The 17,764-nt window shown below is 43.1% G+C and overlaps 1 protein-coding gene across 1 annotated transcript in view; it reads right to left on the minus strand.

Moving 5' to 3' along the window:
- Positions 1-17,764, minus strand: part of ATIC (5-aminoimidazole-4-carboxamide ribonucleotide formyltransferase/IMP cyclohydrolase) — a 40,751-nt gene that overhangs the window by 17,382 nt on the left and 5,605 nt on the right. The window contains exons 4-6 of the mRNA XM_029606121.1: positions 17,668-17,757; positions 10,972-11,100; positions 10,136-10,228 (exon numbers count right to left, since the gene is read on the minus strand). Coding sequence (XP_029461981.1) covers positions 10,136-10,228; positions 10,972-11,100; positions 17,668-17,757 — 312 coding nt within the window. The remainder of the gene's footprint in view (positions 1-10,135; positions 10,229-10,971; positions 11,101-17,667; positions 17,758-17,764) is intronic.

Genomic DNA, 17,764 nt, shown 5'->3' on the forward strand with positions numbered 1-17,764 from the left:
CAAAAAGATTCTAATAGAAGGGTAAGGCATGATTTCATTTTGTTGAAACCATGTTGGATTTTTCCCCATTAACTCATGCCTATTCATATGCCCAATAATTTTGTTCTTAACTATCTGTAACCCCACATCGGTGTGCGTCTTGCACAGGTAGGGCCATAAAATAATTTATAAGTTCTTTGTCACAGGAACATTGACTAGCACTTCTCTGTGCCCCTTTCCTCAGGGTGTTGATCCTTTTCGTTGGGGAAAATGTTTATTTTCTGGGCCCAGTGCAGGGGTGATTACATTTCTTCTGGTTATCCCTGGGAGAGGGATAATTTCTCTTCTCTGTGAGTGCTGTGTGCCCAAAGAAATACACTGGATGCACTTGGATTACTGTCCGAAATTAAAGACATTACTGACTAATTGCAGATGCCACAATAAATACATTTTCCAATGTCTCTCTCTCCTTGATTACATCTATCTATTTATGAATCTTTCAAGCAGGCAAGGGATCCATCCACCCTCTTGGATTAGGTGAAATGGAAGGTGGGCAGAGTAACCCTTAAGCTGGTCAGGAAAACCTCTTCAAAGATCGCCAAAAATCCTATCCTTGCAGAGTAAACTCTCTCTCCCACCAGGTGCTATAGACTCTGAATGGGTGTCCTCTAGGATCTCTATAGTTCTTTTTACTAACAGTTAGTAGTTTTTCCAATTCCTTAGGTTTATCACAGTCTCAGACTCTCCTCTCGATGCCTGGATGCAGGTGTCTTACCATGCTCCAATGCAGGAAGGAAGAGCAGTCAAAACAATCTTCCTCTTGGATGAATCAACTTAACGTCCTTTTCCCTTAACCAAGAACACCAGCAAAGTTACCCCTTGCAGCGGGTCACCACCTCAGATGGGCAAGTCTTCCCTATCCCTGGGCATCTCAAACACAAGGTTCCACGTGCCCTGAATCCAGGAAAGGCCCAGGGGTCCAGCAAGACTCCTACCATGAAAATCTGAAAGTCCCAAAAATAACCTGGATGGATATCCCAACCAGTTAGTGAGTAGACTGGAAGGAAAACCCTCCCGACCCTGGTCAGGATCCCCAAGCTGGGTTAGCCTACTTCCTCTGACTGGACCTAGAAAACATGAAAAAAGGTAAGCTCCTTACTGCCTCCTAACTCTCCAAAAACTATAAAGGACTGCTCACAAACTCTTGGGAGAGAGCTGTTATAAAGCATCTCGGGGGGACGGCCACTCCAGACCCCTCAAAGGGAGGGGCTGAATTTGAATGGATCCTCCCCCATACACTAATCTGTTCTATCTGGCATTTTCTAGTGCTTATGGGTAACCAACAGGGTGGTCAAGTTACGTATCATTTTGCCCAGCACGGACATCAGCCTTACTAGTCTGTAGTTTCCATAACCCTGGACCCTTTTCAAAAATTGGTGTTATATTGGCTACCCAGTAGTCTTCAGGTACACAGCCAAATTTTTATATGTTAATATGTAACAGGAGCAGATCTGCAATTTGAAATTTGAATTCTTTCAGAACTCTGTGATGAACACTATTAGGACTTGAACTGTTGCTATTTAGTTTGTCAATTTGCTCCAACACATCCTCCAATTTCACAATGATTTTTATCAGGTCCTTTCACGCCTTACATTCAGACTACTGGATGGAGTCAGTAAGCAGGTTCAGTCGATGCTTTGATACAGCGATAGCTACACCATGAACTAGAGCAATTATTTACCAAGAGATACAAATTCCTGGCTTTAAGAATAATACAAGGATAGCCCAAGGCAGTGAATGTGAAATGGGATATCGTGTCGGGCTGTGCCTAAATGGGGGCGAAGTATCTCGATTTTATTCTAAAATGTAAAAATTACTAAAAAGGACAGATGATTAAAGAAGACCTTAAAACAAAAAAAAATTGGGTATCCAATAAAAGTGGCCCTACTATTTGCAGAGGGTGGTATGATGGTCTTTTAAGATATGTTTAAATATTACTTCTATTTTTTCTCTCTGTGCATTAATTTTGAAACATATTGCAGTCATGATTTTTGTCTTTGTATACTAGAGGATAGTCTGCATGATTATAGATTAATTTACGGGGAGATACCTGTACCATCTGGTATTCAATGGAGATGATTTGGAAGAAATGAAACAGATCACTGTGAAGCTGAAAGATGTAATAGAGGAGACTGACAAATTAAAGCATAGCAAATCACTCGGACCAGATGGTATACACTCCAGAGTTCTGAAAGAGCTATGAAATGAAATTGTAGATCTATTATTAGTAATTTGTAACCTATCATTGTAATTGTCTATTATACCTGATAATTGGAGGGTGGCCAATGTACCCCTGACCTTTAAAACGGGCTCCAGGGATTATCTGGGAAAGTATAGACTGGTGACGTAAGTGCTGGGAAAAATTGCGGAAACTATTCTAAAAAACAAAATCTCAGAACATATAGAAAGACATTGTTTAATGGGACACAACCAGCATGGATTTACACAAAGGAAATCTTGCCTCACCGATCTGCTATATTTTTTGAATGGTTAATAAGCATATGCATAATGATGGGCCACTGGATATAGTGTATTTGGATATTCAGAAAGTATTTAACAAAGGCCCCCATAAGAACTCCTGAGAAAACTAAAAAGTCATGGGCTAGGAAGCAATGTCTTATTATGGATTACAAACTGGTTAAAAGATAGGAAAAAGTGTAGGACTAAATTGTTATTTCTCTCTGTGGAGAAAAGTAAACAGTGGCGTGCTTCAGGGATCTGTACTGGGACCAGTGCTTTTTAATATATTTAAAAATGACTTGAAAAGGGGAACACGTGACGTGAGCAAATCTGCAGACACAAGTTATTTCAAGTTGTTAAATCTCAAGCAAATTGTGAACAAGGTGGTCCTGCAGTTTGAGACTGGAAGACTGGGCATTCAAATGGCAGATGACATTTAACGTGGACAAATGCAAAATGATGCACATAGGGAAAAGCAACCTGCACTGTAATCACATTATGTTAGGTTCCATATTAGGAGTTACCTCTCAGGAAAAGGATCTGGGCACCATAGTGGACAATACTTTAAAATCTTCAGCTCAGTGTGCAGCAGCATTCAAAAAAGCAAACAAAATGTTAGGAATTATTAGGAAAGGAATGTAAAATAAAACAGAGAATGTCAAAATACCTTTCTATTTCTCCATGGTGAGACTGCACCTGGAGTAGTGCGTGCAATTCTGGAATTGGAATATTTCTATAAAATTTCTTTCACGAAGAAAGTATAGAATATGTTGTGTAGATCAGTGAAACACTCCTAATTTAATGCATTTTCATTTGTTTTTTTTTTTTAATCCCCCATTATTGTGCTGCCAAAATTAACCTGCCTTATCTCTTAACATTTCACAGTATTTGATCGTCCTGGTCAGGCTGACCCCTGTGGCATAGGATGTACTTAATATGTAACATAAGAACCATATCATCCCCTTCTATAAATCAAGATTTGGAAAGCAAGTCTGAAGCCATGCCTGTACATGCTTACCCCACATGTTAAAAATAAATAAATGCAAAATAGGTACTATCATGGTTTAGAAAGGATCTTTACCCTCTTTCTTTTCAAAAAAGTGAGACCAGATGACAGACCACAACTATAGAAAAGTACCGTATTTTTCGCTCCATAAGACGCACCTAGGATTCAGAGGGGGGAAATTAAAAAAATAATAATTTTGTGCTAAACTGGCTCTGTCCCCGGGCGTCTGTACGTCTTATGGAGCAAATTAGAGGAGTGCATAACTTTTTTTTTTCTCCCCATTTTGTTTTCAGGTCTGGGGAGGGCCATTTCAGTCCATTCCCCAGATAAGAAAACTTTTCTTTCTCTGGGAACCCCCCCATCCCAACCCTTTAAATTAATTAACAACCCCCCACCCTCCTGACTCCCCCAAGACCTGCCAAAAATCCCTGGTGGTCCAGCGGGGGTCCAGGAGTGGTCCGGGAGCGATCTCCTGGGCTTGGGCCGTCGGCTGCCAGTAAACAAAATGGCTCCGATGGCCCTTTGCCCTTACTATGTCACTGGGGCCGACCAATAGCAGTGGTAGCCCCTGTGACATAGTAAGGGCAAAGGGCCGTCGGCTGCCAGTAATCAAAATGGCGCAGACGGCCCTTTGGCCTTACTATGTCACTGGGGCCAACCAATAGCAGCGGTAGCCCCTGTGACATAGTAAGGGCAAAGGGCCGTCTGCTGCCAGTAATCAAAATGGTGCCGACGGCCCTTTGCCCTTACTATGTCACTGGGGCCAGGTAGCCCCTGTGACATAGTAAGGGCAAAGGGCCGTCGGCTGCCAGTAATCAAAATGGCGCCGACGGCCCCTTGCCCTTATTATGTCACAAGGCCTACCGCTGCTATTGGTCGGCCCCAGTGACATAGTAAGGGCAAAGGGCCATCGGCGCCATTTTGATTACTGGCAGCCGATGGCCCAAGCCCAGGAGATCGCTCCCGGACCACTCCTGGACCCCAGCTGGACCACCAGGGATTTTTGGCAGGTCTTGGGGGAGTCAGGAGGGTGGGGGGGAGGTTTGTTAGATTTTTAGGTTTTTTTTTTTATATTCGCTCCATAAGACGCACATACATTTTCCCCCCACTTTTGGGGTAAAAAAAGTGCGTCTTATGGAGCGAAAAATATGGTAATTAGCTGGGGGGGGGGGGTATAATTGCCCAGATAGCACAGAGGATAATGGTAATGCAGGCACCTTATTTCCTGCCTTTTTTTTTTTTAAGTTATAACCATGACTGAAAGGCTAAGCAGTAAAAAATAATTTAAAAAATATAGAAATTAATTCTCCCCCAAATTTGATCTCACATTCAGCAAATACTGTAACATCACTGTTTACTAGCGTCACAAAAAAAACAGAGGAATTTTCCAGTAGGTAATGAAAGAAAAAACAGATCAAGGTGCCATGAGAAACCTTGCTCAAACTAATAACTACCGTTGTCCTGCAGTGCTAGCTTCTCAGCTCCTTTGAGATTTTCAGAACAGTCTACCACAGCAAACTATTGTCACTAGTATAAGACTTGCTTCAGGATGCCATACCTCTTAATGCCTTGCACAGATTTAGGATGTTGGGGCTTGTGACATAGGATTAGCAAACCAGGAGGCGTCAACTAGGAAAACATGCAATTACAAAAAAAAAAAGTTCATTGTTTTCTTCTTTGGGTTTATATGATCGTATGTGTGAACACTACACTCCCAAAAGGAACACATTAAATTGAGCCAATGCATGCCAGCTAAACAGGATCCACTATAAAAAGTACGTATTTATGAAAGTCTCATTGACTCAATGTGGGCAGTGTAAAGGCTGCGTCTACCCCCCTCCCCACCCACCAACCTTTCCCAATTATTGCAGACTCACACAACTTCATTCGATAACAGATTTATTGTTGGACAATAAATGGCCACAGACCATTGAAATGAATAACCAGCAATAAATAACATAGCAACCACATTAACATAACTAATATAACAGCATAACAACTCAATAACTAACTTATGTGACCGGCAAACACCCCCCCCCCCCCCCGCTTCTAAGTGCCAAGCATGTATGTCCGCTGAGGCGCACGCCCACCCCTGGCCGTATAAGCCAGGGAGCTGTCACTGACACCTGGCCGTTAAAGCCATAGCATCCCTGCTGGTGACCTGACCGTGGAAATCAGGTCGTTTGTTCTAAGCGCCTCAGCATTTCCCCCTTCTTCCCTCTTGGCCGTTGAAGCATCGAGGGACTGCGCCAGATCAGTTAGGCCGCTTGCCCATCCCGATCCGCCTGTTCGATCCTCCTAAATGCGGGGTGGGGTGTCCTTCCGCCAGTCACCATGCCACGGTTTCCCGGTAGCGGATCTGCTTACCGGGGACCCCCCAATTCTCGTAGCAGATACCAGGGACCCCCCCAACTCTCGGGGACCCCCTAACTCTCCTGTGGGCTGCGGCCATTTGGTGTAACACCGCCTGTATACCATCTTGTAGGTCGGAATTAAAAATATCCCAGCCGATGTCTGATAGATGCACCCCGTCAGGTCGTAACAACCCCAAAATAGGAAATACTGCAAAGGTGCCGTGAAAAGGAGAATCATCAATAAAAAGGCAATACACCAGGAACAAGCGACTTCTATAGATATAGATATATATAATTTTTTTTTTGTACCCTGGTAATATGGCCGCAGCCATGCGGCCCACATGACTTAAATGGCAGCCATCAAGCGCTGCCCCCCAACATGGCTACCGCCCTGTGTTCCAAGTCCTGCCCCCAAATTGGTCACCGGCATAATGGCTGCCGCCATGTGCTGCCCCCCAAAATGGCTACCACCATGTGCTGCCCCCCCAAAATGGCCACCGGCATGTGCTAACACCTAAAACGGCCGCAGCAGTATAATAAAGACATGCACAGCAAACAGGCCGCTGGCCCTTTAAACACAAAGTGCACTGCACTGCTGTGGCCTCTGTCCTTTTAGGACGCTAATCATTATAATGTAGATGATACCCTATACAGGGGGCAATGGCTATTTAACCAAACAGGCTGATGGCTACATATAATGGCCGTTGCCCAGTGCTGCCAACCAAAATGGCCGCAGCCATGTGCTGCACCCCAACATGGCCGGCGCTGCATAAAGTCAAGCACAGTAAAAGGCCGCTGTCTCTTTAAAATGTAATGTTTACCTCACAGCTGTTGCCTCTGTTATAATGTATATAAGCGATGGCTATTTAATTATACCAGGCCGATGGCCCTTTACACACATCTATACATATATATTGCTAGTCCTTGAAATACCAAACTTATATCTAAATATGTAAATATCCATTACACCAGGGCCCTGGCATTGAAAGAATAAACAGGCCGCCGGCCTTTTTAGATACCATAAATACTAATTAGTGATGTATCTTGTGCTCCTACCAATGGCACCGGTAGCCCTTGTGACATAGTAAGGTCAAAGGCTATTGGCGCCATTTTGATTACTGGCAGCCGATGGTCTGAGTGCAGGAGGTCGCTCCAGGACCCCCACTGGACTTTTGGCAAGTCTTGTGGGGGTCAGGAGGATCCCCCAAGACTTGCCAAAAGTCCCTGGTGGTCCAGCGGGGGTCTGGGAGTGACCTCCTGCACTCGGACCATTGGCTGCCAGTAATCAAAATGGTACCGATAGCCTTTGACCTTACTATGTCACAGGGGCTACTGGTGCCATTGGTCAGCCCCTGTCACATGGTAGGAGCACAAGATGGCGCCAATGGCCACGTGACAGGGGCTGACCAATGGTACCAGTAGCCCCTGTGACATAGTAGGTCAAAGGCTATCGGCGCCATTTTGATCGAGGCAGGCCAGACAGCCCGATGGCACGGAGGGAGAAATCCCTTGTGGGACCCCGCTGGACCACCAGGGATGTTAGTAAGTCTTGGGGAGGGATCGGGATGGTGGGGGGGGGGGGGGGGGGGAGGGGGCGGGTGTATTACAGTGAATTTGAATGCTTGGGGTAGTTTTTTTTTTTTTATTTAAAAAAATAAAATGTGCCCTTTCCCCATACAAACCCGAAAAACTAATTTTCCTCGTAGTTTGGGGGAAAATCATTTTCGGGGTTCAGAGCCCCCAACCCACGACGAATTAGGCAATTTCAATGAAATTGCCTAATTCGTGATAAACGAACCACATCTCTACTTAGCACTGCCGATGTCCCCCCCTTTTTTTTTGCTGAACCGGTCAGCTCCGTTCAGGTGCAAGCTGCAGGCTTCCAGCTGAAAGCGAAACCAAAGAGGAAAAGGACGCCTCGCCTAGCTGCCTGATTTCAAAAGCGAAACTAAAGGGAAAAAAATTCTGCCAGCCGTGCTAGTCAGAGTGAAGTTCGTTTTCTGCTCCCCCCCCAGAATTCTCAGCAGAGGCAGAACATCCAGAGATTTGTCTGCCTACTTCAGGGCATGGAAAGAAAGGGATTGTGCAAGTGAACAAGCACAGCGTCCACAGGACCACAGCATCTCACTGAATTGTGGCGACACGTCCCGACAATGTGTATTAGTCTACAACCGACAAGTCCGCTTGTACTATAGGCAATGCATTACTGGCTCAAACACTGGCAGCTCTTAAGGGTTTCTCAATATGTTAAATCCTTAGAACTACTTGTCCATCTAGTTTGGATGTCTTTTCTGAAATGGACACAGAGGTGACTGACCTAAAAAAAAAAAAAGTTAGGAGATAGCCATGCGCCAACCTAGAGTTCTTTACCAAAAAAGACTGGAGGTGAGGTGAGGGGAAAGCAGGATACCATTGCATTCCCAAAATACTGGAGAGTAAAAACATTTTGAAATGGTCTCCACAAACTATAAATCACTACTCCTAATCTTTCCTGCCTATTCCAGTGAAGGCATGTTGCATATACAAAAGATTTTAGACCACCTTATCACCCAGCCTCCCTACTGCTTGTGCACAAGGCTTCAGACTGCTCCCATCTGTTCAATCTACTGGTTTAAACATAGATATAGAATGAAGTCTTTATGAATCTGGTGTGAAGAAAAAGTGTTTGACAACAGTAATTATAAAAAAAACATACGATAGATAAATCTGGTGAAAGACCAGGAGATCGTTTTGATTGGCTGCACTGCTGAAATATGCCCTTGTTTTTACGAACAGGTGCCACAACTATTTAGATTAGATAGTTTTTATTAAACATCTGAAGTTGATTGGTATAGGATTTAGTGTTTGTCCTATATAAATGCACTAACCATGGGCAGGTATCAGTCATATTGAAATTCAGTAGGTGTATTGCTCCTATAAAAGGTTCTGAATTTTTATCTTTTGTATATTTTGAAGTAGCCAACCCAATTTTTTGAAAATGTTTATAAAAGATATTTCTTTTAATACTATTTTTCTGTTTTTAGAATTGGCCTGATGTATCTGTACACATGATTTTATCAACAGACAGCAGATGCCTCTGGCACTAGTGGTTTTAACTGTAAAACTTATAGACTGATTCCCTAGATGACATCAAGTAAAATTTTCTGAGATGATGTCATGGTCCAAAACTGTGATAGAATTGATGTGGAAAATATAAAAAAAAGGATTGGAGGGTTTTATGACCAATGAGAAAAGATAATCTGGAGCGTATAGGGCTGTCTACTCTTGGCTCTTGTATAAAGTTCTTTTAATCCATTTGCACGACTGATGGGCGACTTACCTGAAGTGGTTTCAGATATAAATTTATTGGCAAGTTATTTGTGGAAAAGTCCATAAACCATTTTTAGCCAGATAGATTAGAAAAACTACTGCTTCTCCCTGGAACTAAGCAACAAGAAATGGAGCAACTCTTTAGGATCTGCTGGGTAACTTGTGACCTGGATTGGCCAGTGACAGGATGATGGGCTTGATGGACCTATGGTCTGCCTCAGCATGGCTTTTCTTATGATCTTATGTTCTTAAATCTGGAGAAAAATAGGCAAATTGAAGACTGTAAACTAGCTGGAGCAGTGTAATTAGGTTTAGTTTATTTTGACTTTCAAGATCCCCAGCCCTCATGCTGGCAGAAGCTTGCTGTGTTCCATCCAGACATTTTACAAAAAGTGTACTGTAACATGTTCAAAAGGAAATAGATCTAAAATGTGCGTCACATACTTCCTTTTCATTTAAATTCAGGTTTGTGCTCGGGAATTGAGTGAATACAATCTTCCCAAGCACAACTAGCCATGGGTTTATTTTCATCGGAATATTTTAACATCTTTTCAGTGCTCTGGTGAAGACGTGCTGAGAGTGGGCCTATTAAGTAACAGGGCTCCTCTGCCATACAGCTCTGAATGGGGCGTCTGTGCCCACTCAGTCCTGTTGCTGAAGTTAGAACAGCAGCGCCATCTACTGCTGCACAGCTGATCTCTGCAGTAAGGAAGACATTTAAAGGATCAAAGGACAAATATTTTATGATGCACTAAATGACAAAATTTTACTGGAAGGGCTTCCTCTCCCCCCCCGCCCCCAACAACTTATAAGCCATAAGAAAAATAAAGTTAGTCAGTCTGGGGAATTTAGGATGCTTGAACATTGCATTTGCGGATTCTCTGAAAGGCTGTCTGTGCGCTTCCTATTGCTTCTGTGAACTGGAGCAGTTTGTGGGCTGAAGCATTCAGCAGCTATGTTGGCTTACCTGCCCATCTTTGGCATAGCAGACCGAATTGGACTGGGTGTACTTAACAGCGATGCTGGCTACAATCAGATCTCTTAAAGCAGAATCCGGAATCTGATAAAATGGAAGACAAACATGGATCACAAACTTATAGAACAGGAAAATAATTCTAAAGCCACTAGTAATTCTGTAAAGTGAGAGGACAAGCTATCCCATATGTGCAGGACCCTCCTCCTAGAATGCAGAGACAGGCTCTCATTCACAATTTGCCAGCATGGAGGAAACAGAAGGGGTGAAGATGGCTCAGATTGCCACTATGAAGACCACTCCCCACACCCGGGCACTGAAAGGAAAACCTCTCACTTTTTCCATGGAACGCAAGCTACAAAAAAGCAATCATATTAAGAAACTAAGGGTTTTCTTCAGATTTTGTAGTGCAGAGTTCTAGCAGAGATTGGTGCTGTGGAAAAACTGGAACACTTACTGGGAAATAAATGTTCACAAGCTCAAGGCCACTTCAGACAAATTAATGTCTCAGCTCGTTTCCCTGTTTGATGCAGTGTAGCTCAGAGAACTCTGCTCTCACCCTATCTACAGATGGTATCTTACAGTGTACAACTAAGTATGACCCAGCAGTCAAGTTTGTCACAAAATGTTTTAGTTTGTAGCCAAAACAGCTGAAGAAGTTCCCTGTGAAACGGAATGTAAAATTGATGCTTTCTGTTTAAGAAAACGGATGTAATATGCAAGACCATAAGATCCCTTCTATATAAGGCAGGCAGCACTCGGTCTTAAAATAGTTCAAAAGCTAAAATGGACCTTAATCCTCACTCCCTGCCTTTCCCCCTCACACTTACGTGTTTGTGCTTTGTGACCACGTTGCTGAAGAGAAATTTGTCTATGACTGCATTGTCCCTCTTCTGTATCAGATACAGCCCAAAAATGTTCCGCAATTCCATCTCTTCCGGCTCATAATCTGGATCTATCTGAAAGTAAAGAACACATTTCAGTTCTTTCCTTATACAATCACCAGCCTGTTTGGACAGCATTGGGACAGGGCAGTAACTATCAAGCAAACTGTTCTTGGTGTATAAAAAAGTGAGCAGACTCTCTTCCATTAAATGTAGAGCACTCAGGGGGTCATTTACCAAGCGGATCGCACGCGATAAGGGACATTTCGCACGCAAAAAGTCCCTTATCATGTGCAATACCAAGATGGGGGCAGAGTCGGGGCAGCGTCAGCCCTGGAAGGAGGATGACTTGGGGCAGCACTGGGGCTGACGCCGCAAAGACTTCACCGACAGCGAAAGGTATGCTTGTTTATCGCTGTCAGTTTCGCGCCGAATAACTACACCTTTTATGGTGTAGTTATTTGGCACGACGCCGACAGCAATCGCACCGCAGAGGTGCGATTGCTGCCTGCTATCGCAGGACTGCCCCCCTGCCCCCTGTTATCGTGGGATTCACTATGCCTTGTGGCATTAGTAAATCCAGCCCTCAGTTTTCATAGATAAGGGAATTTTTTTAGTTCTTTCAAAAGTTTGCAGTTCCCTAGCCCCAAGAAGGTATGTATTCTCAATTGCTCCTGAAGAAATCTTTTAGATAGAACTGAAAAAAAAAAAAAAGAGAGAACCCCATTGCCTACACTGGCATATAAATTCTTTAGCATGGGATAGCTGGTTTTGTCTCCATATAATTTAGTAGTAACCATCTTGAAGACTGAATTACACTTCCTCCCCCCACCCTTCCAGTTTGGATTGAGGAGATAATAGCAAGAAATATATTTAAAGAAAGGGGGGGTTTGAACGAGTAAGAGGATCCTACTTTTTATGGGGTGGGAGGGGCTATTTGTTCTTTTCTTCAGTTCAATTGGAGCCAAGGCTAATATTCTGGCACAATGAGCTTTCATGCACAACCACCCAGTGTTTGTTTTTTTACCCTGTTTTAAAAAGATCCTCCCATTGTTCGACTGGTCATTGCAGCAACATTTCCGAGGCTGGGAGCCATACACCAGGGCTCTTTCTGAAACCCTGTCTCATGGGATCTGTATCTTGCCACCAGCTTTTGCTCATGACCTTTAACCAGCCCCCAACACACCCATCAGCATCTCCAGTCGATACAGGGTGCAGAAGACTTCATCCAGAAATTGAACCAGGGCTGCCACAACTGCCAGGCTGGCCTGGTCACAACCTTATTAGTAAAAGGTCATTTCTCCCATCTCAAGAGCACATGGAACAAGATCTTGACTCTTTTCCAAGCTGAAGAGCCCTTACCTGAGTAGTCTCATCATAGGAGAGCCATTCTTACCCTTTATCTTTGTCACCCTCCTCTGCACCTTTTCTAGTTCCACTACATCTTTGAGATGGGATGACCAGGATGCACACAATACTCATGATGCAGTCAAACAACAGCAATATATTATTTTCTGTTTTATTTGCCATTCCTTTTCGGATCATTCCTAACATTCTATTTGCTGTTTTGATTGCCACCATGCATGGATGCTTGGGGAATAAATTAGATCAATGTGACTGGCATGATCACATTGGTGGAGGGGTGGCACTATATGAAAAGTATTGCATAGAATCAAGCATGACGACAACAATCCTGCAAGAAACAAGATACATTGTGGAATCCTTATGGAGACAAATTCCAAGTGCAACAGGTAAGAGTATAACAGTGAGTGTATCTACCATCCACTTGGCCAAGGTAAACAAACCATGACATGCTAGCTGAAATTGAGATTTCAAATACCCCAGTATTAATTGAGTCAATGTTTCATCGGGATATGCTAGAGATATTACATTTTTAGATGCCATAAACAACTGCTTCATGGAGCAGCTGATCCTAGAACCAACATGAGGTGCAGCTACTTTAGATCTAGTCCTCCATGGATCACACAACCTAATGCAAGGTGTTACTGTGCTGAGGTCACAAAATCAATAGTGATTCTAATGCAATCATTGGACTTGGTTTCTAATTACTGTTCCCATATACAATCTTTCTTCATTACAAAAAATACTTGAGGTGTGTTTTACTTCAACTCAAAGAATTTATTGAAGAGCATATGGTTCTGGATAGCCAACAATATGGTTTTAGGAAGTCACGTGGGACCAAAACATTGCTACTTTCATTGTAAAAATTCTTTACATCGGAAACTGGATCAAAGGAGAATCTAGTATATTAATCGAAATGGACATAAACAGCAGCATTTGATACTGTCAGTTATGAAATAATGATGATCTGCTTATGCCTCCTGTGGTACAGGAGGAACTACATTTGAATGATTTAAATCTTTCTTGCAGGATAGAATGCAGTGGGTCCACATAGGTGATAATACTCATGGCGGAAGGATTTGACATCAGGAGTGACAAAGAGCTCTGCACTGTTTTCTGAACTTAATATTTATGCACAAAGCCATGTTGCTGGCTTCCCTTTGCGTTCTGTAAATTAGATTGTAAGCCCTCTAGGAATAAGGAAATACTTATAGTACCTGAATATAACCTGCTTTGAAGTACCAAACAGGAATATAAATACTTTCTGTATGCTGACGATATTCAGATTTATCTTCAGTGTCATACTGATGGTACTCTACCAGTGCAAGACCTTAAAAAATATTTATTTTAAAAATGTTAAAGCCATTAAACAATGGCAATGCAGGATCTGAGAACAATGTTACAGTCCTTATCAACTGGGCGTTTGGATTACTGTAATAGTTTATGTATAGGTTTATCAAATAATCAGATTCGGATATTACAATCTTTACAAAATACAGCAGCAAGGTTGTTCACTGGTCTTACGTTAAGAGATCATGTTACTCAAGTATTACAAAATCTCCACTGGCTTCTAATGTAATGGTGAATTCAATTTAAGATAATTGTGAGGCAGTTCATAAGCTTTTATATTTAAAAAATTCCTGCAATTTAGCTAACTTGCTGATTAAGCAAATACTGTCTATTCTCTATCATCATAAAGTCAGACCTTATTGGTTGTCCCTAGCCTACAAGACTATAAACTTCAGCAAACGTGCTGTGGAATGTTTTATTTACAGAACTGAACTGAAGAATGAGAGAGAACTGAAGATTTTAGGAAAGAACTCAAGGCATGGGATTTTGCTCAGGCATATCTGTAGCAATAGAAAATACTGTTTTACATTTTTTGAAAGATAATTTACTTTTCGATTTTATATATTTGTATATGCATGTGTTTGTTGTTCATTTCAATGTGTTTAAGTGTGTTTGTTATTTATACATGTTGTCTTTGTAACCACTCCGAATAATATTGAAGGTAGCAGGCTATAGAAATGTTTAAATAAAAATGGACAGCTGCTGCCCCTCCGGAGCGGCACGCTGATAACGGGGCGACCAGGAAGCCCACCTGCCACGGGTAGCACTTCTCTTCCCTTCTTCCTCTCCCCTTTCTGCCCCACCATGAGGTCCCCAACTCCATATGCTCACCAGCGGACAGGGATGGGGGGGGGGGGGGGGGGGGGAGAAAAAGCCTTCTTCACCCCAGCAGGGTGGGTCTCCTGGTGGTGAGGGTTTTTTTCCTGGCAGACACTGGTGGCAGTACGGGCACCTCCCCCTCCTGGCTGGCACTGATGGGGGTAGGGGAGGTTGATTGGCTACTTGGCCACTTTGTAGACAGGATTGCAGGGGTTTTAAACCCTACGTGGCAGTGATCAGCCCTGTTCGTGATCGCTACCACCAGCTAACAATTAAGAGCATGAGAGGGAGCTAGGGCTTAGCAAACCACTGGCAGGGCCTTGCGAGACATGGCGGGCTCTGGAACTTCGGCCTCATGGTGGTTCAGGGCTAGTGGTCCTGGTTGTGACTTTGGGACACCGGAAGAGGGTCTGAGCACCAGGATTACAGTTGATTGGTAATAAAGCAGCGATCATATAATTTCACAGTGACTCTGGCGTCTGCTATTTACTATTTATTTATTTAAATGCATTTGTTATCCACTCTTCCTACGTTCAGGGCGGGGTACAATAAAAACACACAATTGAAGAAAATACATAAAATAAAATAAAAAAAAGTTAAAGGAAGACCAAACAACTGCCGGCATGGTTTAATAAAGAGATGAATGTCAAAAGGGCATTGTTTAAAAACATAGGCAAGGGTATAAGTACTGGCAAGTCAGATGCAAGACAGGCCAAGAGAAAATTTGAGGTTTGCCAGAGAGGCAAAACAAACAAAAAAAAAAACACAGCCACAAACCAGTTTCCAAGTACATTTGAGACAAAATGCCTGTGAGTCAATTGGGTTACTAGTTGACTGAGGGACAAGAGGGTGCCAGGGAGGTCAAGGAAATAGCAGAAAATTAATTTGCTGCCGCAGACTTTACTGAGGAGGATTTGGAAACATACACACACCTGTAACCTTCTTTAATGGTGGTGATTCTTAGAAATTAAAGCAATTCTGTGATAATAAAGGATGTAATCATCAAACTGACAATCTACTCCATTCATGATTACCAAGAGGAAGTCTTCCAAATTAAAACTGCTGCTGCTTTTTCCTCAAGTACTATAGGCAAGTTTCATAAAACGAGGGAACAAGTGTCCTCCTTTCATACTTAGGGAGCTCAGAGGAACAGTCACAAATGCAAAGAACTCTAGGGAAAGAAGTGGAGTTTTACTTATGGGGTGAGATTAATAGGGATGTGCATTCGTTTTGAACGTATGCGCAATCCGCAACGTATAGGTCCTTATTTGTTGCATTCATGCGATTCCGAAACGTATGGCGAATCCCCACAAATGCAACGTATCATTAATGAATAAAACCCCCACCCTCCTGACCCCCCCCCCCCACAAGACTTGCCAAAAGTCCCTGGTGGTCCAGCGGAGGTCCTGGAGTGATCTCCTGCTCTCAGGCCGTCGGCTGCCAGTATTCAAAATGGCGCCGATAGCCCCGTGACATAGTAAGGGCAAAGGCTATCTGTGCCATTGGTCGGCCCCTGTCACATGGTAGGAGCACAAGATGGCGCTGGCTGTCCATTGCTCCTACCATGTGACAGGGGCTGACCAATGGCACCGATAGCCCCTGTGACATAGTAAGGGCAAAGGCTGTTGGCGCCATTTTGAATACCGGAAGCCAGAGATCGCTCCAAGACCCCCGCTGGACCACCAGGGACTTTTGGCAAGTCCTGGGGGGAGGGGGGGTTGTAGTTAATTAAAATTAAAGGGTTGGATTGGGGTTTTTTTTTTTGTTTTGTTTTTTTTAAACTTTAATGGGAAACAAATAGCATATGTAACTAATGGACGAATCGGGGTCTCCCGAAAATGGATGCAATGGATTTGGGTCCTGACGAATACTGAATCGGACGTATCCGTCCCTGCTGCACATCCCTAGAGATTAACGCCCCTGTGTCAAAGCAACGTACTTGTCCTCAACTCTTTCTTCAGGCAGCCATACAATTCAGCTCATCTGAGAGCGCACAGAGACCCGGACAGGAAAGTATGGTGGCTTATCACCACTCAACAAGCAGGAATAGTTCTACTTGCAGACCACCACAGAGACTTGTACTGCTGATACACAGCCAACTTGTGGATTCATGAATTTAAACTTGGATTGCTGCTTGCTCTTTAATTTTCTAAACAGAGCATGTGCTACAAAGACTGTTTGCTTAAGCTTTACAAATGCCTTAAACAGCTGTTTGATTTTAGTGAGAAGTGGAGAGCTATGAAGAAACTATTTGTGACCTTTGTATAGAATAAATGCTGAAATGAAGTGCAAAGCTTCCTCATACAAGGATAAGGAACTGACTTTGCAGGAGTGACTATGCATGTGAAAGTCGCTGATCAAGTAGGACCGAAAGGGGCAATGCTGTCAACAGCAAAGAAACCTATTTGAGCACAAGTTCTTAGTACATGGCCAGGAAACCAAGCTATAAACGAGAACAAGGTTTGCAGTGCAAAAGACAACACAAAATAAAGCTTCATATTCAGGCAGATACTGTAAAGTGCGTGGGGAAAATGGGCGCTCAGTGTCTAGCGCCTGCTTTCTCCAACGTGCGCCCAGCCACCTCTCCTGGGCATGCAAAACTGTATTTAAATGAGGAGTTGCACTAAAAAGAAGGCACTAGGGACAATAGTGCATCCGTAATGCCTCCTTTGCAGCAGAAATCCAAGACAGGTGGCTGTTAGCGGATTCAGAAAATGAACGCTCATATTTTATGAGTGTCTGTTAGGAAAATGGACACTTGTAAAATTTTACGAGCGTCTATTTTCCTAACCTGACAGCACATTTTTTTTTAATTAAAAAAAACTTTTTTTTTTTTAATCCTTTTTGGTTCCTCTGACTTAATATTGGGCAGCTCAGAAATTAACGCCTTGCCTTTGGGGGGGGGGGGGGGTTTGGACACACGTTATGGATGCTCTAAACCTCTTATTGTATAAGGGGTTGTGGACGCACGTCCAACCACATGTTAAACAGTGCACTCAGCTGAGCGCACTTTACAGTATCGGCATCAGTCTGCGGAAGAGTGGGAGACCGTGAAGGCAATCAGTTTGAATTTATTTCCAGGACAGAAAAGAATTATATTTTAAGATTAACCTGCAGAATGCAGTAACTCCCATTTTTCTTTTTGGCCAAGATTTTCAGCGCTTTTTCCTCGTACCCAGGAGCAACGATACCATCAGATACCTGTCAG

Source organism: Rhinatrema bivittatum, chromosome 6 (genome assembly GCF_901001135.1).
Source record: "Rhinatrema bivittatum chromosome 6, aRhiBiv1.1, whole genome shotgun sequence".
Lineage (NCBI taxonomy): Eukaryota > Metazoa > Chordata > Amphibia > Gymnophiona > Rhinatrematidae > Rhinatrema > Rhinatrema bivittatum.